General features: G+C 40.3%; 1 protein-coding gene across 1 annotated transcript in view; it reads left to right on the top strand.

Moving 5' to 3' along the window:
• Window positions 1–1865: 1865 nt before the first annotated feature.
• The window catches only part of map7d1a (MAP7 domain containing 1a), a 39748-nt gene continuing 26829 nt past the window's right edge, over window positions 1866–14784 (top strand). The window contains 1 exon segment of the mRNA XM_051957285.1: window positions 1866–2288. Coding sequence (XP_051813245.1) covers window positions 2219–2288 — 70 coding nt within the window. The 5' untranslated portion in view covers window positions 1866–2218.

Here is a 14784-nt window from a genome sequence, read left to right as displayed (position 1 = left end):
TGTTGTTTATTTTTCCATAATATTTACAGTACAAAATCCGTAATAAGAAGCTATCAAAGGTATCATTTGACACCAGTAGTTCTAGGCAAAAGTGATGTAAGACAGTGATATGGCTTCTGTTTTCTATAAATAAATAGATTTTGCATTCTCTGAAGTTGAATCTACAGTGTGTAGCTATTGATTTGCCATTAAAAAGAAGGAAGGATGTTTCCTGTCCTTATTTACTTGACTTGAAAGAAGTGGAAACTTAATTCTTGATTGTTCCTTTTGTCTGCGAATTGAATACCACTCTTATCTTTGATTGCGTTACAGATGGTTCTTGAACAGAATTTGATGACTTTAGGAGAACAGTGATCTCTGACATAACAGTTTATTTTCATCATGGCGTGAAATTATCAAGGACAGTCAGGAGCAATGTGATGACAATGATGCATAGCCATTGTCACTTTTTTTGGCTTTAAGCAACCAGCAACACCACCCCACAGCACACCCAACCCCCACTTTCTTCAACATCCCCCACTTTCCAGTTGCAATGACAGGTGGCTCTTGGGGGTTTGGGTGAACACAGCTCAACAGCTGCACAAAGGAGCCCCACTAGGGTCCTTTTGACAGGGTGTCCCCTCTCAAGCGTGCCGATCGGCCCCTGGCCCAGCCCCCACTTCGGCAGATGCTACGAGAGAGCCACAGGTGGTAGATGAGAAGACAAGCTGGAGTCCTGTACACTGTTACGTAATGAAGATCCATTTTGAGATACTTGTTTTGAAACATCTAAACCTGTGACTGTTGGGTGGAGTAACCTGTTAAACACGTGCATTGTCTGAACAAAAGCCAGGCTGACAGGACAATCTAGTGTTCTCTATTCTTAAAATAAAATGCTAAATTACTTGCCTGTATAACCTGTTTAATTTAACATATTATTAAACACAGCCACATATCTGCAGCTACAAGTTGTAACATAACAAACGTTAAAAGCAATATGTTGGTAGAGACTCAAAAACGTAGACATACATGAATGAAATTGTTTCAATTTTCTCTTCTGTTTATTTATTTATTTATTTATTTATTTATTTATTTATCTAATGAGTCAGGAGGCTCCTTTGTTAAGGTTTCTCCAAAGATTTTAGGTTGATCAGACGTACACTGTGTATGGAATACTGTACATACAAAACCCAATAACCTGTCTCGCAACACAAAGACTTTTAAGATCAAAGCAAAGTCTTAAGTTTTTGGGGACGTTGCAATATTTAGTGTGTCTTCTTTTCATTTTCAGTGCTGCTTTCATCCTGGACTTGCTGTATTTACTAGGTTATTTGTGTGGCAGAGCAAGGATAAAGCAGGGATTTGCCTGGTTAAAAATATAAGAAATGCATATGGATGAATTCTGCAAAGCAGATGATTTTTTTTTCATAACTTTCACAACAAAATATGTGAAATCTTGTGATAAAGACTACAGTTTTCCCATGCTATTTAAATATAACTGTACATTTTAAGTGGTGTTTTAGAGGATAAAAAGTACTTCAACCATCTAGTGAATGGCAACAGCATTGTTGACAATATACCACACATGCTAATCAACGGCACATTTTGTGATGCAACGGTTATTTATTGAATGTGAACTGTGATCCAGCTGCAAGTCCTGTAGTTTTTTTGGCGTGTGGGAAAGAACCAATTAGAACGCCGGGGGACGATAGTTTTCTTTTGAATAATTCAACAAAAAAATCTTTGCTAAGTTTACTTTAAGACTATCAGATAGACACAGTGGAACCTATTATAACTCCATGAGTTCTTGATAAGGTTACGTCACCTTTTTTGTTAAACAAACGATGCCATAAGCAGCAGCCACACCCTATATTAGTAATGGTACAGTCCAAACCGGAGGCCAGTGTGGGATCCTCAGCACGAGCAGAGCATCAGCTGTGGTGAGTCGGAGAGTGAGAAACTTCTCTCCCTGCACCTCTCTGGCTTTTCTCTCTCCCAAATTCCCTCGGACTCGGACACATTTTTATTTAACTTCTCACAGGAGCAGCTACCGGTTCCTCAGTCAACAAGCTGCAACTGGCAACTGCTTTGTTTTTTGTCCTTTTCGGGACCTATCTGGACGCTCACCGGAGGATTTCCTGTCTTCGTCCGTTCAGGAGTGACTCGACCAAGTTTTCCCCCATTCTGCCTGAGGAATGAGAGCACTGCTGGGAGGGAGAGCTGAAACTCGCATGTTTGAATGAACAAAAGAACAGAAAGCGAGGGTATTGCCGCCGGAATGGAGGAGAATACTCTGCCACAAGCAACATGTAAGTCTTAGCTGGTGGATATGGTTTTGTCTTGTTTGAAATTTGGCACGAGCGCTTCATTCATGTCCTTGGTCACGTTGGATCGAAATGATTTGAAACGCAGCACAGTTAGCCAGTCACAAACAGTGTTTGCATTCTTGCTGAAGGATAAACAGTGTGGTCGGAAATGATTTTGTGATAAATTATGAATACAGATCCATTAGGAGGTGCGGGTACAGACAGTCCATAATTCGGAAAGCTAACACAACCTTGTTTTTGTCCACAAGCTTAACACCTCAGTTTCCAGTCGTCAGTCTCTGACTTTGCACAATCTTTAGTGATTTAAAAAAAAAACAAAAAAAAACAATACGCCGGTGTGGTCATCAACTGACTGCTGTGTTGCCATTTGTTTTCTTCGCAGAGAGCTCATCCGTGAGGGTTATAATAACACAATTTGCGCTAGATGAGGTAATCTCACTAGTCCCATCCCATCCCCCTCCTTATGTTATGTTTAGCTCACTACTATGATGCAGTCACAGGCGGTCTGGCATCCATTGCTATCTCATCTTTGCTGAGAGGATGTTTGTCCAAATGCACTAATAGTTGATGTACAGGTGCAGTCACACTGTTTGTCTGCTGGTGCAGAGATGCATCAACAAAACTACTGAAATCTAGAAAATTTTAATGAGATCAGCACAGGGCCAAAGAGTTCACATCACATTCTGGCCAGATCCGGCTTAGTTAGATTTATATGTGCAATTACAAACTATGTGATCCCATGATCGTACAGTTCAAGGCCAATGTCAAGTCTTTGCATTCAGTCCAAACACGTCTCAGCTTGATATGAGATGAAATGCCGGTGTGGGATGTCTGTCTGTGTGTAGCCGTTTTTGTAAGGCGCCCCTCTTTGGCCTAATGTTTAAATCTCCATGCCAAAGTGTTGTGTATTGACATGCTGCCTGTTTCTGGAAACAGAAGGGGACGCACAATGCGACCTCCTCCTTGTGACAACAAAAACTTCCTTCCTGCTGACAGGCAGCTTCATGCAGGGAGGTCAGATTGCTTTGGCTATGCATCAAGCAGAAGGAGAGACGTGCTCCACCCTGCTTGTGGGAATCTTGACCAGTAACTTGGAGTGTCTTCAAAATCGTTTGAGTTATGTAATGGCATTCATCCTATGTGCTCGAAGTAACAGCAAAAGGACTGACATCAGGCCTCTCTCCTGTTTGATGTGTCGTGCGTGTCAGCCAGATTGTTAGGCTTCCTGTGCGTATTGAAAGGATCAAAAGTTGTTTCTCCAGTTATGGTGATAAGAACTTTAACAATCCTGGTGAAAAACAGAAGCACAAAGTGCAGCATTTGACTCAAACTTGATTATGCTGTGGGGTCATGTTTTTGATATCTGAACAAGTTAATCAAAGAATGCATTTTGAAGTATCACTTAAACACGTAATGTTACTCCTGAGAACCATTTCATATTTTTTATACCAAGACAAAGAGTTTTCTAATGAAGGGGAGGAAAGAGTACACTAGTCACTTACAATCTGTAAGAAACTACACTATTTTGTACCTTCTCAGCTCTAAAAAAATATGCATTTCTGACTTTTAAACAACACCCGAAAGCCTCTGGACTGTTGGACAATTCTCCTTCTTTGGTTGAAGTACCTTTTACTAAAGGAAGCTTGATCGGTCTTGTTTGAAGGTAGCCCTTGGGAGCTGTTGAAAGCTTCATCCAGCGTTGTGAAAATTTGCTGTGAGGACTTTTGGAGATCTTCTAATCCTTCTTTTCATTCTGCAGGCTTTCATCCTTCTGAGCTCTTCGTTCCGCCAGTCTTTTCACAGTCAGATCTGCCTGGTCGTCCTCTTTAATCTCCATACCTGAATAACAAAGCTGTGACCAGCTAAGATGAGAAGGGACTTTGTATTTTCCCTTAAGGTTTACAATTTCTGTCACATTCACTGGCACCTCACGGGGATTCGACTGCTCATATAACACAAATTCTTACTAGCAACAGCAGAAGTGTGGAAGATAATGAGGTGATGCTTTAAATTGTTAATGATCCCTTATGCAAACTTTGTTTTAAGTGCAAAAAAAGGCAGACTGCATCACTACAGTCACAATGAAGAATGAAGAGCCTCAGCAGACTGACAGGCAGCTGGATCATAGTGTAGTCCTTCTCTACCATGTAATAAGGGAGACTCCACCAGCTTTTGCTGCCAAGCCTGCAAGTGAACAGGATCAGTCAGCTATGCATTTTCAGCCACAGGAGTTGTTATGAAATTAGCACAAAGTGTAACAGCGTCCCATTTTTGGAGCTTCTATTAGTGTCTTCGTAAATTAACAGGCTCCCATGGGCCCTCCGAGTTTCACTGCCTAACAATGGATTTTAATAACAACAGAGGGGAGTTGTCCATTTGAGCAGATTTCATTGTGAGCTGTGTGGCGGGGAAGTGTGTGGTAAGTTTTCATGTTTTTGCAGGAGATATGTTAGCCATGTGTGAATCCACTTGTTTGAAATGTATCGTTGATAATATATTAACATCCACATGTTGTGCCATGTAGGCAAATTGAAAATACAATGAAACATTTGCATACAAAGTAATTTACTTCCATGTAATTTTGGGACTGCAATAATGCTGCGCGATACTTTACGACTGCATAGGTAGGAATTTTAATTTATGGGTCAAACAGCAGGCTTTTGCTTATGCAAGCATCCTTGTAAAATGTTCTTTCCTGTTGACTTAAAAATTTTAAAGCAGGGAAATTTATGCAGGGAAGTTAGGAATCTGAATATTTCCTTATCAGAGGAAGATGACAGTGGCACAATATTACATTTATCCTGCTGTTCCTTTAATCTCTTTTTTTAATATATATTTCTGGGTGTTGCACACAAAGAAAACCACACTGAGTGGGCTTCTTCTCACATAATCCATTTAATTCAGCAAATGTGTCGGCAGTCACAGATTATGTTGTCAGTCAGATTGCTTGTTCCCAGCATTTTAATCTCAGTTACCGGTTTAAGAAGAAATGATAAACTGCATGCATGACTGAAAGGATTAGTATGGCAAACTGAGAATTATTATACTTAACCACACTTGTTGACAAGATAGAACTTTTCTTTTGGGGTGTGGATTAATTGATTAGTCTTCTAAAGCTACTTTAGCAGGCTGAAGTCTCATTTTGTTGAGACTGGAGTCCTCCCAGTTTCCACATGTTCAGATATGTTCAAAGCCCACATTCAGCATATTTCTCGGACCCGTATGAAGTTTGGAGAAAGAGGGAAAAAGATCAGACACATGTGAGTCACAAAGAACTGACTGAAGTAATGCCAGCACTGTGGCACTGAGGTCTGCTCTTGAAGCTACAGTGAAGTTTTTAGGCGGTGACACATTTGGACTTGTTTTGGCTCCCCTGTAGTCAGCCACACTAGATTTAAAGTTACCCAGTGGCTGATGTTAAAGAACCAAATTACATCTTTCAGTGTGATTAATTGTGTTCACATCATATTGTTCATATTGTCAGAATCCTATTGTTTTTATGGACATAGTTGCCCCATTTTAAATGGTGCAGCATGGCAGAGACAGAGTGATGACTCTATCTCTACCATGGGTATTTATACCCACTATAAATACCCTCATTTAATTAGAAATTTTGCTAGTACCTTGAATTGCAAATCAAATATTTTGGAATACAAAGCCAAAAATGTGACTCCTATTGTATGTACACGTTTGTGTCTTTGACTGGCAGGGTCTATTAAGATTTAAAAAATAAGAAATTTAAAAAAAATGAGGTTAAAACTAGAAGTAGTAGTAAAGAAATACAGAGATCCACATAGGAAGATGAAACATGTTGTACTGTGAAAGTGAACTGCTGTCATTGGAGTTCACATCCCCGCATAGAGAAGGCATTACATCAATGATGGTCTGTTCTGTAGCACCCAGATGGTGTAAATCACACTGACACTGATCTCTGATAAGCGAACAGAGGTGGATCTCTAAGCCAGTTCACTGGAAAGGCAAATAATGTAGAATCCTTTTTCCATTAACCAGCACAAACACTTAGCCTCTGCAGCATTCTACCGTGAAATAGCCTCTGAAAGCAACACATCGATACATGCACGGTTCATGTTTGTTTTTATACTTGCTTTGATTTCTCCTTGACTGCCACAACTCTAGTGAGCTTCTGAACCTGTACATTTTGAACCTCACAGTTATAAGAAAAAATGGGACAAATGCAGTGTTTACTTCGAAAACCTTAATGAAGCTAGGATAAGAGTTAAAGTAGCCTAACATTGAGCCAGCTCTATCCCATAAAAATAACCTGGTATCTCAAAAACCAAAGGGACCGTTGGCGTGCAAATAAATGCAAATTATGGTCCAATAGTCCATATGTTGTGATTAGTGTTAGTGAAATGCTGACACATGGCAATTAATTGACATAAGCTCATGTTTTCTACGCCGCTGTCTGATGGTGACTTTCAATACTCCAATTACATGTGTTATTAGTCACACATAAAAATGACTGGAGGGCTGCAGCTTTAATAGATGTGCCTCCAAAATGAGATGCTTTCAACTTCGCATTTCACCCCAAGAACTCATCTGGCTTCTGGAGAATGCTTCATAAGACTGGCTTTATGATATCTAACCTGTCTTCACTTCTTCAGCTCCTTTGGTCTTTCACTTACAACAAGACCCTTTGATATGTAATACAGTTGATCACTAAGAGAGATATGGTCTGTCAAGGACCACCTGTGATTACTTGTTCTGCAGGACTTTCAGATCTTATAAATATTTAGTGATTAGTAGGTGTGATAGAAGTTGTAGCTCACAAAAAAATGATCTGTTGCAAGAGAAGTTTTAGCCTTCTCCCTAGTTTGGCCAAGCTGCATTAGAGTGATTGAGAGTTTTTGTATGAATCAAACAGCTAAAATACATTAGTGAGCTTTATCTCATGCTTCTATTTTTATGCTAAGCTAATTTAACTTAAGCTTTTGGAAAGCAAGCAAATCAGTGTAAGTCCTTAAATGGGAACTTTTTCCTTTAATTATAGGTAACAGAGTATTTACTATATATCCAGTCAGGATTTGATCCCTGCATCAGAGCATAATGTAATCAGACAACAGTGTATAGGTTATTTTCCGTATTGGACCAGGGAATGACGAGGCAGTTATATTTAGCTCATGCAATACACTAATGCAGTTAAAAGTCCTAAGTTTAAGAGAACATGACAAAAGTTTAAAAGAATCCAGGCATATGTCTGCATGTTGTGCAGCTGCAGCAGCTGGGTAGTAAGAAAGTGACTGAATGCCAGTGAAACATACTGTTCTTGCTACAAACCCTCTCATTTTCAAAGCACGAGAGGCCCATGCAATATACACATGTGCTACGTGGAAGTCATCTGCTTTTCCTAACCACTTTCTGTCTTGGAGTTTCGACTATGACATTCATTGTGAAGGCTGATGCTGCAGTGCTGGAGCCTGAAATTGTTATCAGTCAGCTGTACCGCCCCTCTCCCTGAGACACAAGAGGAAGGACAAATATAGGGAAGTCTTGATTTGGATTATGTTGCTTGTTCCTACCACCTCCATCAAGCCTGAAAATATCCCAGACATGACTGCTCTGGGCTCTCTGGTCATCTGGAAGCTCAATCACCAGACCTGTCTGCTAATATTAGACCAGTCCCTGTTCAGCTAAAGGGCACGCTCCTTACAGTGTAAACACAGCTTGATCTTTCGACACATTCCTTGGCAGGTGTATAGCATATCATCTTCAAACACCATTTGACCCATTTTCACTGCACTTAAAATTTTTGTGTGTGCATGTTAAAAAAAAAAAAAAAGCAGTGAAAGATCTGTGCAGGTTCTAGTTTTTGTGGATGAAAGTATTTTAACACCGTGGGATTGGAAGCTTGGCTGCTCTTAACTACCTGTGATTACAAAACCTGTGAGTGGACCCTGTTGCCAGCAAACAAAATCTGCCTTTTTGTCTGCGGTGAGTGGCGACAAAAATCCAGTTAATCATAACTGTTGGATATAATTGTATGTTAAACTGTCATATGATTGCTGCTTAGGCTGATTTTTGCTTTAGGTAATGTCTACCAAAATAACCATATTTAAACAAAATGGCAAACAGCTCTGTGAGCTACCTCTGAAAAAGGTGCACACAGCAAAAGCTATTTCAAAATGTCAATGATGCTATCCTGATGAAAATGTCACCAGTTGTGCTACCTTTACCTATTGAGTGGTCCTAGAGATGGATCAAGAGTAAGAATGGCCTCTTCAAACTTCATTTGCACCATTTTATTGCTTATTTTTCCAACACTGCCTGTCATGTTCAAAAGCAGAAACCAGGCTGCCACTAAGAGAATCTTCAAGGTTGCATAAACGTGTGTATTTCTAATCAAAATTTAACGTGTCAGGGTAGGCTTTTTATTAGTCATATACACACTTATTTTTCTTGACTATTCTTTCATTCAATGGACTTTTGGCTTCATCCTATTAATGTTACATTAAATTGAGGTCACAACAAGCTAAATTACAATCCATCTTGCCATCGAAAATTTTATTACCTGAACCTAGTGCAGAGTGTGATTGTGGACGAGGAAAAACAGTCATTGAAGCCACTTCCCAACCGCTAAAACAGACATAAAGCAGGTTGCCATGAGAAGCTGACTGGCCGTCTACATACAGCTTCCAGTTACGACGGCAGCATGTGCAGCCCAGAAATCCCTCCTTGTCCTCTGATGTCATTGAAAATGGCTTCAGTTTGGTAGTGCGTGACACTCTCTCCCACCTCTGGTCAGACTGTCTCGCTTACTTATCCATTTATGTTGGAGCATGTTGGTGGCAGCAGCAGATGCAGAGTCCCGAGGGAGCTGCTGCTAGTTCAGATAAGCGGAGCCTTTCATCAGCGCGGTGACTTTGGCACATACGCTGGCGCAGGGGAGAGCAGCAACTAAATGCCTGGCATTGTCGTCAGGCCATGCCAGGTGATGAGATGAAAGCTGTTGCAGTCACTGACAGAGACATTAGTATTCACTGGTCGATTGGCATGCAGTAAAGGAATGCTGTGTTTTGAAGTGGCATGGGCCTTGTCGGTTGGTATGCACAACCACTTTTATTAGGCAGACATCAGCTAAAGCCAGATGAGTGGTCACAGTCTGTGTCTGATGTATGTGACCTGATCTTTTTAGTGTCGTTTAGTCTTTAGCTGCCGTCTTGCAAAAAAAAGCAATATATTCCCTAGTTCCAGCTTCTGGTGTGATTTTTTTTTTTTTTTTTTTTTAATCCATATTTTTTATGTGATAGTAAATTGAAGGTCTTTGACTGTTGGTCAAACAAAACAAGACGTTTAAAGATCGCCTAGGTCATCTATCATTTGGAACAATTGCAAAGCACATTTTTAAAAATGTTTTCATAGACTTTGTAAACCAGGTAATTGATTAATCAATAGCAATAGTTGCTACTTGCAGCCCGCTGTCAGGCCCTGCTTTCTCAGTTTTTCATGAGTGCAAGTTATGTACATAATTCTAGCAGTTAAACATAGATTGACACCAGATCAATTATAACAAAGCACTTTATTAATCAAAAGGAGGCAAATTATTTTCCTCCAGTCTCTCAAATGTGAGAATTTCCTGCTTTTTTCTTTTTGATTTTATTGTTAATTGAAGCTCTTGGGGTTTTGGACTGTTGAACACCTGAGCAAAAATGTCAGCAGGTACTCTGGGAAGTATTGTTGTAGATTTTATGTTTTGTTTTCACGTATTAAAAATTATTTTTGTGCAAAATACAAATGGTTTCAAACATCAAGACAACACGCAATGGGATAAAAAGCGGCATTAATTGCAGGCCTAGTTAAAAGTGACTTTCACTGGTTAATTGCATTTTCCTCGGTTCTCGTATAAAATGGGAGTTTTCTGTTGTTATTACAGCCGCTACAAACTTTGGTCTCTAAACACACATGCACAGGGCCTAGTCTTTGCATGGAGTCAGTGCTTGTTGTTTACACTGCGCTTCCTGTGTGTCTGGGCCCCGTTGCCCCCTTACGTCACCCTATTCTGTGCTGGAGGGACACAACAGGGTGAAGGGGCGATGAGCAATGAGGTAGTTCATTAGTTCCCCTGGTCCATCCCAAATGAGATGCAGATCCGTTCTCTGTGGGTTTCCCTGAGTTCTTCTTTTCTTTTCTTTTGTTTTTTTTTTTGTTGCCGCCCTTTTCTCTTTCCAGTCTTTTGCTTTTACACCCTGAGACTTGGTACAGTTTCTTTACCTCTTCTTGACCTCATTTACAATTGCCCTGTGAATGTGCTGCATTTCCCTTTTTACAAAGTATTTTTTGTAAGATTAGGAGTATTTACATGTTGCAACTTACAGTACAAGCATTTAGTTAATTCGCTAGTGATCTGACCGTGCAGTCACTCCTTTTCTTATCTGTTTGGCAGAATAGGATTGTGCATGGGAGTGAAGCTCTCGACTTCATAAATATTCCATGTCTTGCCCTATATTTTTACTCTGTGTGCCTGTGTATCTTTGCAAGATGTGCAGAGCTCTGGATGTTCTGGAAGCAACAGCAATAGCAGATTATTTTCTTTAATGCTGATCACCAGAAGTAAACAGTCATTTTTAAAGTTTTGCACTACCTCATTATGTTCGGTCCACTCTGGGAAATGTCAGCTTGTTTTTCCGTCAGTTTCACATTTGTACATTTTACAGCTCCTCTCAGCTGAAAGAATCCCTCCCTGAGCTGCAAATGACCAAACACCGTCCTAAGAATGTGCTGTCATAGTTTACTGATTCTGTCATACAGTGAGTCATGTGTTTTGCTTTGCAACAGAGCTTTTGTCTCCCTGGTTCACACTCCTTGTGTGTGGTTGATTGATAGGTTGAAAAAAAGCTATGTCGTGTGTTGTCTTAAAGTTGTGCTCACTTGTCAGATCTTCAAGCCTACATACTTATGCTGAAATAAAATGGCTCTCATTAATGCCACGTGCTGGTTCCAAGGACATAGCCTGTCTCACCTCTGCTCTTATTATCATGTTTTTATTGTTTGCACAAAAATATTCATACTCTGTTGTTACTGAAATAATTAAACTGGAGGAGTTTTTGTGCCTTGTGGTTTTGGATTATCTCAGTCTATTAAGCAGCACTGGGGCACTATATGAAGAAACAGGCTCTGCACTGTGGGTATTTATAAACCTGCTCTAACAAAGTAATATGCTGTGAAATTGGATTTCTGCTAAATCACATTTTGTGTAGCAGTATTACCAGCTGTCCCAGTTTTAACTTGGCCCCTTACCCGCAATGTCATCAGCCCAGCCACAAAGTACAAAATTCTGTTGTAATTATACTCCAGAAGTGAATGTGCAATGAGCTGAGCAGGAAGGGTGCTACATTTGTACAAATCAACATTTAAAGTTCCATATCTTGTCCAAACTGGCTTGTCCCTAACAGAGAAATGTCACAGAGTGTGTGCTAACTGCCTGCTGATCCTCAACCTGCCGTTCTGCTCCCACACTGTGCTCATGCATGCGTGTGCAGACCCACTCCCGCAGGGGTTCCTTTAGCATTTCTGCTGACTTCTACAGATATCTTATTCCATTGTATCACTTTTGCATGCAAATGGGTTTGATTGCGTGCTTCAGGCTTTGTTTGACACCTGCAGCTGGAGAGGCCCCACTGGGAAACCTGATGGGGCCAACTGAGCTGTGGTGGAGGGTGACGGTGTGATGTTCAACCAGTGATCACACACAGCGTGCCACAGATTCCTGAACCTCCTCTGACCTACTTTGTAGGGTCTCTTGGTAGTCAAATACCCATTCGATATGCAGGAAGAGAGCAAACACAGCAAACATGCCCAGATGTCACAGCTTTTGGTTGTTATAAGCAATGATATGTTTTCTACTATAAGATTAGTAAGTGATGATGCTAAGAAGAAGGTTTGGATTATCAGATCCTCTATTTAAAACTTGAAGCACATAAAATTCTAATTGTAAAGTTGCTCTAATATTTAATATTCACTGCCTTAATAAGCCAAAGTTAATGGTTAGAGATATAAAATAGTAAGTTAATTACACGCACACCTAAATCTAATATATTTTTTCATTAGCATACAACAAGCAACAGCAAACAAAGAGAAAACAAAGACAACAATCTTGCATTGAAATAGAAATAAACCTGTAGGACCCCAGTAAAAAATAACTGTGACCTTAGCTTTTCAGGACCTGTGCAGAGAATCTGGTGATGCACACTAAACCTTCGGACTGTGTGATATTTTTCAGGCTTGTGAAATACTGGCCCAATGTTTGTCCTGTGCATTTTTCTCCCTGGTCTTCCAATAATAAGATCCACCAAAGTGTTTTTCCATGTTCAGGCTGGATGGAGACTTGAGCATCTCAGAGGAGGTTGATGTGCATTGATTTCTGACTATGAATAATGTAAATGATGTCACAAGTGGGTGGTCTAATGGCTTTTGGCTGTAGTCCTCTCCTGGGTGCATTTCCTCCGGGAAGCTGGAGTGTAAATATGGCCTGAAGGTAGTTGCTGAGGTGATAGAAGCAGCCTCCTGTGATGTACTCCCTTTGTTGATGTTTAAATATGATGGATTTATGCTAATATTTCTGTTTTTGCAATGACTTCACACAGGGATACACCAATAGGCAAAGATTTTGTTGTTTCATTCACTACATCTCTGTGCAGATATTACTTAAGCGTTATCCTCAGAGCACTGCATGACTGTGTCCAAGTCTTGTTTGCTATAAGGGGTCAACGTGTGGACAGTTTTCCAAATGCACTTGCACGTATTCCTGCTTCACCCAGGGACAGGCAAAGTCCTTAAATTAGATAGATTAAGCAACAACTTAGCAGACTTATTTGCTAGTTTCATGTCAAAGGTGGCCTGTGCAGATTTCTTGTAAACAAAGTTATGGTGGCTTTCAGACTTCCTGTCCACAATCCGTTGTGTGTGTCCTTGAAGTGTCACTTTGTTTTTAATGTTTTTTGCTCCTCAGAGGACATTTGCAATGTGATTTTGGAAAAAAAAAAAAAAGAAGATATAAATCTACAAGAAGATAACTGTGCATTGTTTGTTGACCTGTTGAATAGTGTACTCTCAGTAGCAGGAATGTGTGTCACTCCATGGCACTATTACTGGTCACAACTCAGGTGAACTGCAATTGCTGGTGGCTGTGAAAAGATCAGTTGACTTATTGATTACTTGATTAAAATGATGCACCAATTATTGTTGCAGTCTGTTGGGATATATTGTTGTTACAGTTTGTATTCCATAACTGATTAAACAAGTAAATATAATATGCTGAATAACTGATAAGGAAATAAATTATGACTTGCAGTTATAGTTTGAACTTCATCTTACATTCTGAAACTTTTATTCACATATTTTCTCAGTCATCTCCCAGTTATTTGGTAGCCAAGCAGTCAGAGCGCTACTTCAATCAGCCCTTGTTTCAGTCCCCTGCCACGCAGCAGCAGTCCTCTCCCTTAGCTCCCATCCCATTTTCCTCCAGAGAGCTTCAGGTTTCATTGGTATTCATTGTCGGTGCTACCTACATACCAGAGCATGCTACGCTCTCATTCTCTTCACCATTGACAATATAGATCACTGTAATTCCCTGACCAGTCACACACAGTCCTGTCAGCCAGTCAATTCTTTGTGGCTCCAGTTCCCAGGAGTATGGGAAAGTGTTCACAAAATATGAGGCAACACAATACCAATCTGTCAGAGCTGCACTCGCTTCTACCATCTTTGGTACCCTAGATCTCATATCTGCCCTCAGGGATCCCTAAGAAAATGGTGTTGGATGATGAATTCCAATACGAGGGTTATATGATTCATTACCTGAGAAGTGTGTGACACCTGAGGTTCTGTATAGTATCGTTTATCTACAGAAATGCTGCCGGGATTTGGTTGATTATTAAATCACATGAAAACTTCTTGGTAACTTTACTGACTTAATATGCTTAAAAATGCCTTCGATAAAAGGAGGAGATGAAGAGAAGAGCAGCCTGTTTTCCAGGATGTAGTCAGGTTAAAGTGAAATTAGTCACAAACCCCAGGTGCCATATTCTTATTTTTCATTGTTTTTTTTTTATTTGTTTTTTGCTGTCATAGACTATTATAATTTATTTTCCAAATATACAGTTGGCTCCTGCTCTCAGCCTTTTTCACAGTGAGCTGCATTTTGGTACAATTGTTCAGTGAATAGATTCTAGTGTTCATCTTCTACTTTCAGTTCATTTCACCACCATCCCCCCTTGCTTCCTTTCCCTTCTCACTGTCATTGCAGTGTTTTGGCTGCTGTCCCGTTGCCATGCAGAGGCCACAACAATGGCCCCTCTCTGTCACAGCACATTGCTGCCCGAGGAATGCTTATTTAATAGTGGCAGGCTTTGACAATGGAAACATAACGTCTTGTCTGCCAGCTGAACTCTTTCATAGACTCTTGCTGCCCATCAGGCTTTGTTCAACTCAGGGTCATCAGCAGCAGACTCCATTTCCCAGA

This window comes from Acanthochromis polyacanthus, chromosome 12 (genome assembly GCF_021347895.1).
Source record: "Acanthochromis polyacanthus isolate Apoly-LR-REF ecotype Palm Island chromosome 12, KAUST_Apoly_ChrSc, whole genome shotgun sequence".
NCBI classification, from domain to species: domain Eukaryota; kingdom Metazoa; phylum Chordata; class Actinopteri; family Pomacentridae; genus Acanthochromis; species Acanthochromis polyacanthus.
Note: the sequence above shows the minus strand (reverse complement) of the source record. Positions and strands in the feature narration are given on the sequence as shown.